At 40.6% G+C, this 14262-nt stretch overlaps 1 protein-coding gene and 1 pseudogene across 2 annotated transcripts in view; one reads left to right on the top strand and one right to left on the bottom strand.

Annotated features, from left to right (window-relative positions):
- The window catches only part of SPARCL1 (SPARC like 1), a 56093-nt gene that overhangs the window by 31631 nt on the left and 10200 nt on the right, over positions 1–14262 (top strand). For both annotated transcript variants that reach the window (NM_001133196.2, XM_054553307.2), the window contains 5 exon segments: positions 2785–2931; positions 3312–4328; positions 6211–6283; positions 7024–7142; positions 7508–7628. In NM_001133196.2, the coding sequence (NP_001126668.1) occupies positions 2785–2931; positions 3312–4328; positions 6211–6283; positions 7024–7142; positions 7508–7628 (1477 nt within the window).
- Positions 8359–9469, bottom strand: LOC129059021 (uncharacterized; annotated as a pseudogene).

The following is a 14262-nucleotide window of genomic DNA, read 5'->3' as shown; positions in this document are numbered from 1 at the left end:
TACTTGGGAGGCACAGGAGGGAGGATCCCTTAAGCCAGGGGAGTCGAGGCTGCAGTGAGCCAAGATTGCACACAGCTCTCCAACCTGGGTGACAGAGCAAGACTCTGTCTCAAAAAACAAAAAAAAGTGTTTGAACCAAATGTTTGAATGACACACTTGCATTTAGACACATTCCAGATGTTTCCTTTCTGGGACAATTTGATATCATGTAAACCTAGCCAAACTGCTAGAAAGCTAAGTATCTTCTTATAGAACTGACCTATTACAAATTTGTATCATTTTCCCTGCCTGCCTGAATTCTCCAGATGTAAATGGATTCTGTGTAGTTGGGAGATTCCAAATAGATTTCCAGAGGGCATGTTAAATAAATAGAAATATGCCCATAATGATAAAACATAATTTCAATTGCAGAATATTTCTGAAAGTAAAAGAGCTGCGATTTTTTGTGTGCATTTCTTCCTGCTTGGGCAGTAGGTGGATGGAGGGGGAGAGAGAGTGACCAGTTCTCCACTAATAAGCCTAAAATCTCCCCCATCCATTGCCTTCTGTGATGCCCCCTGTTGGCAGCTTACCAAAGTGGCCACCATTCTTTCTCCTTTTCCCCCTTCTTTAAGGCTTCTTTATAAACTTTTTCAAATTCATTACCCATCTTAGGTGAAAAGGAGATAAGAAGCAAAAGAGCAAACCAAACCTAATATGAATCCTGTACTTTGGCCAGAAGCTGTGGCTCACATCTGTAATCCCAGCACTTTGGGAGGCCGAGGTGGGCAGATCACTTGAGGCCAGGAGTTCGAGACCAGCCTGGCCAACATGGTGAAATCCTGTCTCTATTAAAAAAATAAATAAATACAAAAATTAGCAGGGCATGGTGGCAGGCACCTGCAATCCCAGCTACTCAGGAGGCTGAGGTATGAGAATTGCTTGAACCCAGCAGGTGGAGGTTACAGTGAGCCGAGATCATGCCACTGTACTTCAGCCTGGGCAACAGAGCGAGACCCTGTCTCAAAAAAAAATTAAAAAATAAAAAATAAATCCTGTACTCCATGGCTTTCTTTATATTACACAGTCAGCACTACAGGACCTGCTAATGGAATAAAAATAAGTTAATCCAAATAGAATCTCAGTTTCATACTTACACCTGGATATGCCATCTGAGTGTCCAGAGTATCTCTCTAATAAAGATCCACAGTGAATATCTGCCTCAGATACTGGCCAGTTTATATTATTAACACGGTGTGACATTAGTACTAGCAATAGTAATTTTCAGCTGGGCAACTCCTTAAAATTTATAACATTTTTTATACATAACCTTATTTTGATATTTCTGCTCACTTGATATTACTTGCCACCTTGAGAGATGGCAGGGTAGAAATTAATGACCTCGGCCGGTCGTGGTGGCTCACGCCTGTAATCCCAGCACTTTGGGAGGCCAAGACAGGAAGATTGCTTGAGTTCAGAAGTTCGAGGCCAGACTGGGCAACACAGTGAAACTCCATCTCTACAAAAAATACAAAAATTACCCAGGCATGGTGGTGCCTGTAGTCCCAGCTACTGGGGAGGCTGAAGTGGAAGGGTGGCTTGAGCCTGGGAGGCGGAGGTTGCAGTGAGCCGACTGCACCACTGAACTCCACCCTGGGCAAGAGGCTGGAGTTAATTAATTAATGTTAATATAATTAATTAATTTTATTAATATTTTTAATTAATAAAAAATATTAATGACCTGTCAAACCACAGATAGAAAGTAAATAGCAGAGGCAAGACTTGAATGGAGGCCTCTTACCTCCAAGTTCAGTTGTTCAACTTCCCCATCATGCATCACTGCCCAGCTCTTTATCCAAGTCTCCAATCTTGCTAGAAATAGGACCATCCCTCTAACAGAAATTACTACTTCAGACATGCCCTTTTCTACTTAGGCTTAGTGCCCTGTCTCACAGAGTCTGAATTAATTCTAATTTTTTTTTTTTTTTGAGATGGAGTTTCGCTCTTGTTAACCAGGCTGGAGTGCAATGGCACAATCTCAGCTCACTGCAACCTCCGCCTCCAGGGTTCAAGCAATTCTCCTGCCTCAGCCTCCCAAGTAGCTGCGATTACAGGCACCCACCACCACGCCCAGCTAATTTTTTGTATTTTTAGTAGAGACGGGGTTTCACCATGTTGTCCAGGCTGGTCTTGAACTCCTGCCCTTGACCTCAGGTGATCCGCCCACCTCGGCATCCCAAAGACCTGGGATTACAGGTGTGAGCCACCACGCCCAGTCCTTAAATTGTTTTTTATTAAGATTTCCTGATCAACGTTAAGGCCAATGGCATTAAGAAATCAAATAAATATTGATAAAAAGTTTATAAATTTTTCTGCTAATTATCAGTGAGTACTTAAATTAGGCAAATGTACAATATGATATCCTATGGTTAATTTTATTTGACTTCAACTTTCTGCTAAAGAACACTTGCCAAAATTGTAAAGTACAAATGCTTTGCAAAAGTTTAAAAAACACAGAAAATAATTTCAAAACTCAAAGTTACCATTATTTAAATGCATTTTGCTTTATTTTCACCTAGTCTCTGCACAAATAACTTTTTCTTAAACACAATTGAGATTCTGCTTCCACTTAACATTCTGTTCTAGGCATTTGCTTATATCCTCAAAAACTCTAGAGAATATTTTTAAATTGTTGGTATAAATGAAGTATATTGCTACTAATAATGATGACAACAAGAGTAACTAGCAAATTTGTAAATTAGCATCCAGACATGAATAACAAAAACCAGTTTTTAATTTTTTCAGACAAATGCAAGATTATTACCTGATCATTCCAAACCAACTGCTGAAACGGTGGCACCCGACAATACTGCAATCCCCGGTTTAAGGGCTGAAGATGAAGAAAATGAAAAAGAAACAGCAGTATCCACAGAAGACCATTCCCACCATAAGGTAAAAGTAGCATCTTTTATATTAATATAATTTTTTAATTCTCCAAAGGTCTTAGTTTCAAAGCATGGTAAAAGAGATTATGTCATTTATGTCTCAGTTTAATTTTTTTAAAACATGATGATCACCTCAACTGTCTCTAATCACTAGAAGAATCATGAGGATTAATGAGTTTTACTACTTGGGCTGAGCTGCTGTATACTTGTTTCATTTTATAGAATCCAAATTCAGTTTAAACCTGTGGCTACAGAGTGTGAGGAATATTATAAACATATTTACGTGATAGTGTGTGAAGAAAAAGAATAATGAATATTAAACGTTACCTTAGGCATAAATATGGTTACATTATCATTTGTTTGAAGAATGAACTTTTTTCTTTTAAGGCTGAAAAATCATCAGTACTAAAGTCAAAAGAGGAAAGCGACGAACAGTCAGCAGAACAGGGCAAGAGTTCTAGCCAAGAGCTGGGATTGAAGGATCAAGAGGACAGTGACGGTGACTTAAGTGTGAATTTGGAGTATGCACCAACTGAAGGCACACTGGACATAAAAGAAGATATGAGTGAGCCTCAGGAGAAAAAACTCTCAGAGAACAGTGATTTTTTTGCTCCTGGTGTTAGTTCCTTCACAGATTCTAACCAACAAGAAAGTATCACAAAGAGAGAGGAAAACCAAGAACAACCTAGAAATTATTCACATCATCAGTTGAACAGGAGCAGTAAACATAGCCAAGGCCTAAGGGATCAAGGAAACCAAGAGCAGGATCCAAATATTTCCAATGGAGAAGAGGAAGAAGAAAAAGAGCCGGGTGAAGTTGGTATCCACAATGATAACCAAGAAAGAAAGACAGAATTGCCCAGGGAGCATGCTAACAGCAAGCACGAGGAAGACAATACCCAATCTGATGATATTTTGGAAGAGTCTGATCAACCAACTCAAGTAAGCAAGATGCAGGAGGATGAATTTCAGCAGGGTAACCAAGAACAAGAAGATAACTCCAATGCAGAAATGGAAGAGGAAAATGCATCAAAAGTCAATAAGCACATTCAAGAAACTGAATGGCAGAGTCAAGAGGGTAAAACTGGCCTGGAAGCTATTAGCAACCACAAAGAGATAGATGAAAAGACTGTTTCTGAGGCTCTGCTCATGGAACCTACTGATGGTGGTAATACCATGCCCAGAAATCATGGAGCTGATGATGATGGTGGTGATGATGGCGATGATGGTGGCAATGATGGCCCCAGGCACAGTGCAAGTGATGACTACTTCATCCCAAGCCAGGCCTTTCTGGAGGCCGAGAGAGCTCAATCCATTGCCTATCACCTCAAAATTGAGGAGCAAAGAGAAAAAGCACAGGAAAATGAAAATATAGATACCAGTGAGCCTGGAGAGCACGAAGAGGTAAGATTATTTTAAATGGTCCTTGTCCAATAAAGCCAGCATTATCAATAAACAGTCATGACCTTTCTCTGTGCTCTCACAGTGTCCTGTATGGAGTCTACTAGTACATTACTTAAATATATTACAGTTATTTCTTTTTAGGTCCATCTCTATCATTAGGCTGAGATTGCCTGTTTTATTTGGGTTCCCATAGATGCAGATCTTGGATTTGAGTGTTGTTTATTTGAGAAGCACAGGAAACAAAGATAGAGGAGTGGAGAAGTAACACAAGAAGGAAAGGAAGCTAATAAAAGGAACATCATTCAAGCCATGTAAAGACATTTTCTCAGAATTATTCCAAGAAGGAGCTAGGGTACTTCTTCTGGCTGAGGATTGCTATGGGGGGTATTAATTTCCCAGCATTTCCAGTCTGTCCCTTGAGTGAGCCAGGTCAATTTCCATGATTTTTCAGACACAGAAATGCAGATACTGGCCATTGAAAGTCCCTGGAACTAGCTGGAATGATAAATTATGACAGATCTGAAGGATAGGAGACACTGACAGCTGCTGCTCTAATGCCTTGAAAGCAGATGTCATATTGTTTTCGAGTTGAATCACCAGTGTCCAACAAAATGTCTCTGACATAACAAAAGAGCCAACAATGTTTGTTGAATTAGTTATAAAGATTAAGGTCCTACTTTATTAAGCAAACACATACCAAAATAATAATCTGCAAACTACAGCAGGATCCGGGCAGGGAGGAAGCATATTTGGAGCCTTCATTCAAAATCCTGGCAGCCACCCACCAGCAGGACTTGGCACAGATTTTGGTACACAAGGTCAATGGTAACCTCAATTACTGAGAACTCTGCTGCCACTCTAACGTAGGAGTTTTCTTATACCTTAAAAGCCTGGTATGAAAGCTTTACCAACAAATTCAGAGAGATTTCCAATGTAACTCTGGCTTAACTACAAAATCACAAGACAATACTACATTTCTAGTGTTTTCTCAAATCCAAAGACTAGACTCCAAGTCTTATTGAGTAATCCCCAGAGATACCGCACTAAATCTCGTTGATAAAGATAGAAATGGGTCCTGTTCTCCAGGGGTTACTGTCTACCTCCACAGTTGTGACTGATTTCCCTTTCTTTTTTTTTTTTTTTTTTTTTTTGTTTTGAGATGGAGTCTCACTCCTTCACCCAGGCTGGAGTGCAGTGGCATGATCTCGGCTCACTGCAACCTCTGCCTCCCAAGTTCAAGCAATTCTCCTGTCTCAGCCTCTCAAGTAGGTGGGACTATAGGCACTTGCCACCATGCCCAGCTAATTTTTGTATTTTTAGTAGAGACAGGGTTTCACCTTGTTGGTCAGGCTGGTCTTGAATTCCTGACCTCAGGTGATCCACTCACCTCAGCCTCCCAAAGTGCTGGGATTACAGGCTCCATTTCTTTCTTTTTTTTCTGTTTTGTTTTGTTTTTTAGAGATGGAGTCTTGCTCTGTCTCCTAGGCTGGAGTGCAGTGATGCAATCATAGCTTACTGCAGCCTCAACCCCCGGGGCTCTAACAGTCCTCCCACCTTAGCCTCCTGAGTAACTGGGAGCACAGGCACGCACCATCATGCCCAGCTAATTTTTTTTTTTTTTTTTTTTTGGGTAGAGATAGAGTTTCCCTATGTTGCCCAGGTTGGTCTTAAACTCCTGGGCTCAAGTGATCCTCGCACCCTGGCCTCCCAAAGTGCTGGAATTACACATGTGAGCCACCACACCCAGCCTGGTTTCCCTTTCTGAGATTTGAAATGATTTGAGCATGAAAAATACTCTGTGAAAGTATGCACAGTGGAAATATAAATTAAGTAATGGCTCTCCTCTTAGTAGATTTTAACTTTTGCTCTTGTTATTCTAAAGGCCAAGAAAGCAGAGAACTCATCAAATGAGGAGGAAACGTCAAGTGAAGGCAACATGAGGGTGCATGGTGTGGGTGAGTATGCATGAAGCAAGCTGTTTGTGACTATATCAAGGAAGAAATGGAATCTGCCACTTTGGGCTTGCCCCTCCATCCTTTGTGAATGCTGCACAGAATTTTTTCTCTCCCCAGTCCTCCCCAAGGAAATGCTCCCATAAATTGTTGACATTTTCTTGTGCATACTTGATATACAACTATGGGTAAATGTGTTTACAAACTGGAAGCCCTGTTGAGATATCAGTGAAAGGGCTAGAGTTCTTCCTTAAATCCTTTTGCTTCTGAAAAGACTTAATTCTATCTTATTTATTCTCAAATCTGTAACTTGCTGGTGAATTTATATCCCATACTTGATAAAGGACCTTATTCCTCCCCCTATCACAAACATTTTGAATTTCAGCCTTATTTCACTTCTGACCAGCTTGCACAACGTTGCCCTAAGGACTTCAGACTATAACCATCTCAGGCACAGAAGAGCTGTCTGTTCTTTGCACATCTCCATTCCAAACTGCTGCAAGAGGAAATCTAGATTATCATGTAAAATAGTCTGTAAAATTATCATGTAAAATAGAAGGTTCCATCTGGACATTAACACATCAATTAAAGAGGATTCCAATGTCTTCCCACTTCCAAATTTGCAAATTTCAAGGACTTCAAAATTTCCCCCTCATTAGTGAAAATGAAACTAGTTGAGTGAATTTGTATTTACATACTCAATTTAACTTTGTCCATGCTTCCTGCCCAATCTTTTCTGTTAGATTCTTGCATGAGCTTCCAGTGTAAAAGAGGCCACATCTGTAAGGCAGACCAACAGGGAAAACCTCACTGTGTCTGCCAGGATCCAGTGACTTGTCCTCCAACAAAACCCCTTGATCAAGTAAGTATTCTGCAAAATAGTCTTTAAGTGGCTCCAAAAGGTTAGTGACTGAAATAAAAGTATTTGCAATTGAAATTTTTGCTTAAAAAAGGTAGATACATAGGTTATCATTTGGATATTTGGGATATTTGGAACATCTGCAGTTTTCATTCTACTGAGCTTATCTAGAGCTAAATTGTCATCACCGTTGGTACAGTTTAGTTGATTTTTTAATGCCAAATGGAACAATTACGATTTTAATAGTCTCACCTACCTGACCACATCTTTGGCACAGCACTGTTATCAGCATATGAGTTTTAAGGAGCAGAGTGTCTTCCAGTGAGCATTTGGCTCTATCAGCTTTTTCTTCTACTTATCTTCCATAGGTTTGTGGCACTGACAATCAGACCTATGCCAGTTCGTGTCATCTATTCGCTACTAAATGCAGACTGGAGGGGACCAAAAAGGGACATCAACTCCAGCTGGATTATTTTGGAGCCTGCAAATGTAAGATTATGTCCCTCCTGTCAACCATCATCTCTGAGAGAGCTTGGGGTGAATCTGGACATGCCTGAATTATCTATATGCAAACAGGGAAAAGCTGATGTAGTTCTGAACACAAAAATCATCAACTGGAGAAACTTAAAAAATAAGAACTCTCAGGCCTTAATTGTAGGAGATTCTGATTTAACTGAACTAGGTTGGAATCCTGACATTGTTTTTTTTATTTGTTTTTAAAGTAACCTAGACAATTCTAATATGCAGCCAGGGCTCAGAACCACTATGATAATGTTATCCACTTAATCATAGAGTTGAATCACTGGAATTTTGCTACATTATCTGCCCTCTTCCCAATTTAAGTTAAGCCTTTGCCAAGAAGTCTTCTGACAACACATTTTTCCAGAAGTTTTTTAAGGCTGTCTTCCTGCCCCAGGATACTCTCAATTGTGTTTGGCTCCCCTTACCGCTAAGTGATTCTCCACATTAGCAGTGCTCACTAATATTTCCGGGTCTCCTCCCCTTCCAGACACAGGAGAGGATGAAACATGTCAGCCTCCTGGATGCTAGGTATGACCATATATCTTGCTTCGTCCGGTGAAATGTGAAAAAAATAATCTGAGCTCTGGGCAGAAGCATTCAAGAGCTGGGGTATGGTTCTCCATCCTCTGCTCCTTTGCCACCACAAACTCTCTTTGAGATAGTGGCCTCAAAAATGGCAACGTCATTGGTGGCTGGCAAGATGGCCAAATAGGGACCACTCTGGTTTGCAGCTCCCAGTGAGATCAACACAGAAAGAGGGTGATTTCAGCATTTCCAACTGAGGTACCCAGCTCATTGGGACTGGTTAGACAGTGGGTGCTGCTCACGGAGGGGGAGCCAAAGCATGGTGGGGTGTTGCCTCACCCGAGAACTGCAAGGGATCGGGGAACTCCCTCCCGTAGCCAAGGGAAGCTGTGAGGGACTGTGCTGTGAAATATGGTGCATTCTGGCCCAGATACTACGCTTTTCCCACAGTCTTCGCAATCCCTAGACCAGGAGATTCCCTCGGGTGCCTATACCACCAGGATCCTGGGTTTCAAGTACGAAACTGGGCCACCGTTTGGGCAGACACCAAGCTAGCTGCAGGAATTTTTTTATACCCCAGTGGCACTTGGAATGCCAGCAAGACAGAACTGTTCACTTCCCTGGAAATGCGGCTGAAGCCAGGAAGCTCAGTGGATCTCACCCCCACGGAGCCCAGCAAGCTAAGATCCACTGGCTTGAAATTCTCCCTGCCAGCACAGCAGTCTGAAGTTGACCTGGGAAGCTTGAGTTTGGTGGGGGGAGGGGCATCCACCATTACTGAGGCTTGAGTTGGCGGTTTTCCCTTCACTGTGTAAACAAAGCCGCTAGGAAGTTCAGACTGGGTGGAGCCCACGGCAGCACCGTAAAGCCACTGTAGCTAGACTGCCTCTCTAGATTCTTCCTTTCTGGGAAGGCATCTCTGAAAGTAAGGCAGCAGCTCCAGCCAGGGGTGTATAGATAAAGCTCCCATCTCCTTGGGACACAGCACCTGGGGGAAAGGGCGGCTGTGGGCACAGCTTCAGCAGACTTAAACGTTCCTGCCTGCCAGCTCTGAAGAGAGCAGCAGATCTCCCAGCACAGCACTCAAACTCTGCTAAGGGACAGACTGCCTCCTCAAGTGGGTCCCTGACCCCCCGTGCCTCCTGACTGGGAGAAACCTCCCAGCAGGGGTCAACAGACATCTCATACAGGAGAGCTCTGGCTGGCATCTGGCAGGTACCCCTCTGGGACGAAGCTTCCAGAGTAAGGAACGGGCAGCAATGTTTGCTGTTCTGCAGCCTCTGCTGGTGATACCCAGGCAAACAAGGTCTAGAATGGACCTTGAGTGAACTCCAGCAGACCTGCAGCAGAGGGGCCTGTTAGAAGGAAAACTAATGAACAGAAAGGAATAACATCAACATCAACAAAAAAGATATCCACACAAAAACCCTATCCGAAGGTCACTAACATCAAAGACCAAAGGCAGAAAATCCACGAAGATGAGGAAAAACCAACACAAAACGGCTGAAAATTCCAAAAATGGGAATGCCTCTTCTCCTCCAAAGGATCACAACTCCTTGCCAGCAAGGGAACAAAAGTGGATGGAGAATCAGTTTGAGGAAGTGACAGAAGTAGGCTTCAGAACGTGGGTAATAACAAACTCCTCTGAGTTAAAAGAACATGTTATAACCCAATGCAAGGAAGCTAAGAACCTTGAAAAATGGTTAGAAGAATTGCTAACCAGAATAACCAGTTTAGAGAAGAACATAAATGACCTGATGGAGCTGAAAAACACAGCATGAGAACTTCATGAAGCATACACAAGTATCAATAGCCAAATCGATTAAGTGGAAGAAAGGATATCAGAGACTGAAGATCAACATAATGAAATAAAGCATGAAGACAAGATTAGAGAAAAAAGAATGAAAAGGAATAAACAAAGCCTCCAAGAAATGTGGGACTATGTGAAAAGACCAAACCTACATTTGATTGGTGTACCTGAAAGTAATGAGAAGAATGGAACCAACTTGGAAAACACTCTTCAGGATATTATCCAGGAGAACTTCCCCAACCTACCAAGACAGACCAACATTGAAATTCAGCAAATACAGAGAACACCACAAAGATAATCCTCAAGAAGAGCAACTCCAAGACACATAATCATCAGATTCACCAAGGTTGAAATGAAGGAAAAAATGTTAAGGGCAACCAGACAGAAAGGTCGGAATACCCACAAAGGGAATCCCATCAGACTAACAGTGGAACTCTCTGCAGAAACCCTACAAGCAAGAAGAGAGTGGGGGCCAATATTCAACATGCTTAAAGAAAAGAATTTTCAACCTAGAATTTCATATCCAGTCAAACTAAGCTTCATAAGTGAAGGAGAAATAAAATATTTTACAGATAAGCAAATGCTGAGAGATTTTTTCACCACCAGGCCTGCTTTACAAGAGCTCCTGAAGGAAGCACTAAATATGGAAAGGGAAAACCAGTACCAGCCACTGCAAAAACATACCAAATTGTAAAGACCATCAACACTATGAAGAAACTGTATCAACTAACAGGCAAAATAACCAGCTAGCATCATAATGACAGGATCAAATTCACACATAACAATATTAACTTTAAATGTAAACAGGCTAAATGCCCCAATTAAAAGACACAGACTGGCAAATTGGATAAAAAGTCAAGACCCATCAGTGTGCTGTATTCAGGAACCCAGCTCACGTGCAGAGACACACATAGGCTCAAAATAAAGGGATGGAGGACTATTTACCAAGAATTGGAAAGCAAAAAAAAAGCAGGAGTTGCAATCCTAGCCTCTGATAAAACAGGCTTTAAACCAACAAAGATCAAAAAACACAAAGAAGGGCATTACATAATGGTAAAGAGATAAATGCAACAAAAAGAGCTAACTATCCTAAACATATATGCACCCAATATAGGAGCACCCAGATATATAAAGCAAGTTCTTAGAGACCTACAAAGAGACTTAGACTCCCACACAATAATAGTGGGAGACTTTAAAACCCCACTGTCAATATTAGACAGATCAACACAACAGAAATTAACAAGTATATTCAGGACTTGAACTCAGCTCTGGACCAAGCGGACCTAATAGACATCTACAGAACTCTCCACCCCAAATCAACAGAATATACATTCTTCTCAGCACCGCATTGTACTTATTCTAAAATTCACCAAATAATTGAAAGTAAAAACTCCTCAGCAAATGCAAAAGAACGGAAATCATAACAGTCTCTCAGACCACACTGCAATCAAATTAGAACTCAGGATTAAGAAACACTCAAAACTGCACAAACACATGGAAACTGAGCAACCTGCTCCTGAATGACTACTGAGTAAATAATGAAATTAAGGCCGAAATAAGGAAGTTCTTTAAAACCAATGAGAATGAAGACACAATGGGCCAGAATCTCTGGGACACAGCTAAAACAGTGTTTAGAGGGAAATATATACCACTAAATGCCCATAAGAGAAAGCAGGAAAGATCTAAAATTGACACCCTAGCATCACAATTAAAAGAACTAGAGACACAAGAGCAAACAAATTCAAAAGCTAGCAGAAGACAAGAAATAACTCAGATCAGAGCATAACTGAAGGAGATAGAGACATAAAAAACCCTTCAAAAAATCAATGAATCTAGGAGCTAGTTTTTTTAAAAGATTAACAAAATTGATAGACTGCTAGCCAGACTAATAGAGAAGAAAAGAGAGAAAAATCAAATAGATACAATAAAAAATGATAAAGGGGATATCACCACTGATCCCACCGAAATACAAACTACCATCAGAGAATACTATAAACACCTCTGTACAAATAAACTAGAAAATCTAGAAGAAATAGATAAATTCCTGGACACATATACCTTCCCAAGACTAAATCAGGAAGAAGTTGAATCCCTGAATAGACCAATAACAAGTTCGGAAATTGAGGCAGTAATTAATGGCCTACCAACCAAAAAAAGCTGAGGACCAGACAAATTCCCAGCTGAATTCTACCAGAGGTAAAAGAGGAGCTGGTACCATTCCTTCAGAAAGTATTCCAAACAATAGAGAAAGAGGGACTCCTCCCTAACTCATTTTATGAGGCCAGCATCATCCTGATACCAAAACCTGACAGACACACAGCAAAAAAAGAAAATTTCAGGCCAATACCACTGATGAACATCAGTGCGAAAATCCTCAATAAAATACTGGCAAACTGAATCCAGGAGCACATCAAAAAGCTTATCTACCACAATCAAGTCACCTTCATCCCTGGGATGCAAGGATGGTTCAACATACGCAAATCAATAAATGTAATCCATCACATAAACAGAACTAATGACAAAAACCACATGATTATCTCAATAGATACAGAAAAGGTCTTCAACAAAATTCAATACCCCTTCATGCTAAAAACTCTCAATAAACTAGGTATTGATGGAACATATCTCAAAATAATAACAGCTATTTATGACAAACCCATAGCCAATATCATACTGAATGGGCAGAAGCTGGAAGTATTCCCTTTGAAAACCAGCACAAGACAAGGATGCCCTCTCTCACCACTCCTATTCAACATAGTATTGGAAGTTCTGGCCAGGGCAGTCAGGCAAGAGAAAGAAATACAGGGCATTCAAATAGGAAGAGAGGAAGTCGAATTGTCCCTGTTTGCAGATGACATGATTGCATATTTAGAAAACCCCATCGTCTCAGTCCAAAATCTCCTTAAGCTGATAAGCAACTTCAGCAAAGTCTCAGGATACAAAATCAATGTATGAAAATCACAAGCATTCCTATATACCAATAACAGCCAAGCAGAGAGCCAAATCATGAGTGAATGCCCATTCACAATTGCTACAAAGAGAATAAAATACCTAGGAATACAACTTACAATGGATGTGAAGGACCTCTTCAAGGAGAACTACAAATCATTGCTGAAGGAAATAAGAGAGGACACAAACAAATGCTCATGGATAGGAAGAATCAATATCATGAAAATGGTTGTACTGCCCAAAGTAATTTATAGATTCAATCCTATCCCCATCAAGCTACCCCTGACTTTCTTCACAGAATTAGAAAAAAACTACTTTAAAATTCATATGGAACCAAAAAAGAGCCCATATATCCAAGACAATCCTAAGCAAGAAGAACAAAGCTGGAGGCATCACGCTACCTAACTTCAAACTATACTACAAGACTACAGTAACTAAAACAGCATGGTACTGGTATCAAAACAGATATATAGACCAATGGAACAGAGCAGATGGCTCAGAAATAACGCCACACATCTACAAGCATCTGATATTTGACAAACCTGACAAAAACAAGCAATGGGGAAAGGATTCCTTATTTAATAAATGGTGTTGGGAAAACTGGCTAGCCATATGCAGAAAACTGAAACTGGATCCTTCCTTACACTTCATACAAAAATTAACTCAAGATGGATTAAAGACTTAAACATAAGATCTAAAACCATAAAAGCCCTAGAAGAAAACTTAGGCAATACCATTCAGGACATAGGCATGGGCAAAGACCTCATGACTAAAACACCAAAAGCAATGACAACAAAAGCCAAAATTGACTAATGGGATCTAATTAAACTAAAGAGCTTCTGCACAGCAAAAGAAACTATCATCGGAGTAAACAGGCAACCTACAGAATGGGAGAAAATTTTTGCAATCTGTCCATCTAACTAAGGGCTTATACCCAGAATCTACAAGGAACTGATACAAATTTACAAGAAAAAAGCAACCCCATCAAAAAGTGGGTGAAGGATATGAACAGACACTTCTCAAAAGAAGACATTTATACGGCCAAGAAACATATGAAAAAAAGCTCATAATCACTAGTCATTAGAGAAATGCAAATCAAAACCACAATGAGATACCATCTCTCGCCAGTTAGAATGGTGATCATTAAAAAGTCAGGAAACAGCAGATACTGGAGAGGATGTGGAGAGATAGGAACACTTTCATACTGTTGGTGGGAGTAAATTAGTTCAATCATTGTGGAAGACAGTGTGGCAATTCCTCAAGGATCTAGAACTAGAAATACCATTTGATACAGCAATCCCATTACTGGGTATATAC

Source organism: Pongo abelii, chromosome 3, assembly GCF_028885655.2.
Source record: "Pongo abelii isolate AG06213 chromosome 3, NHGRI_mPonAbe1-v2.0_pri, whole genome shotgun sequence".
Classification (NCBI taxonomy): domain Eukaryota; kingdom Metazoa; phylum Chordata; class Mammalia; order Primates; family Hominidae; genus Pongo; species Pongo abelii.
Note: the sequence above shows the minus strand (reverse complement) of the source record. Positions and strands in the feature narration are given on the sequence as shown.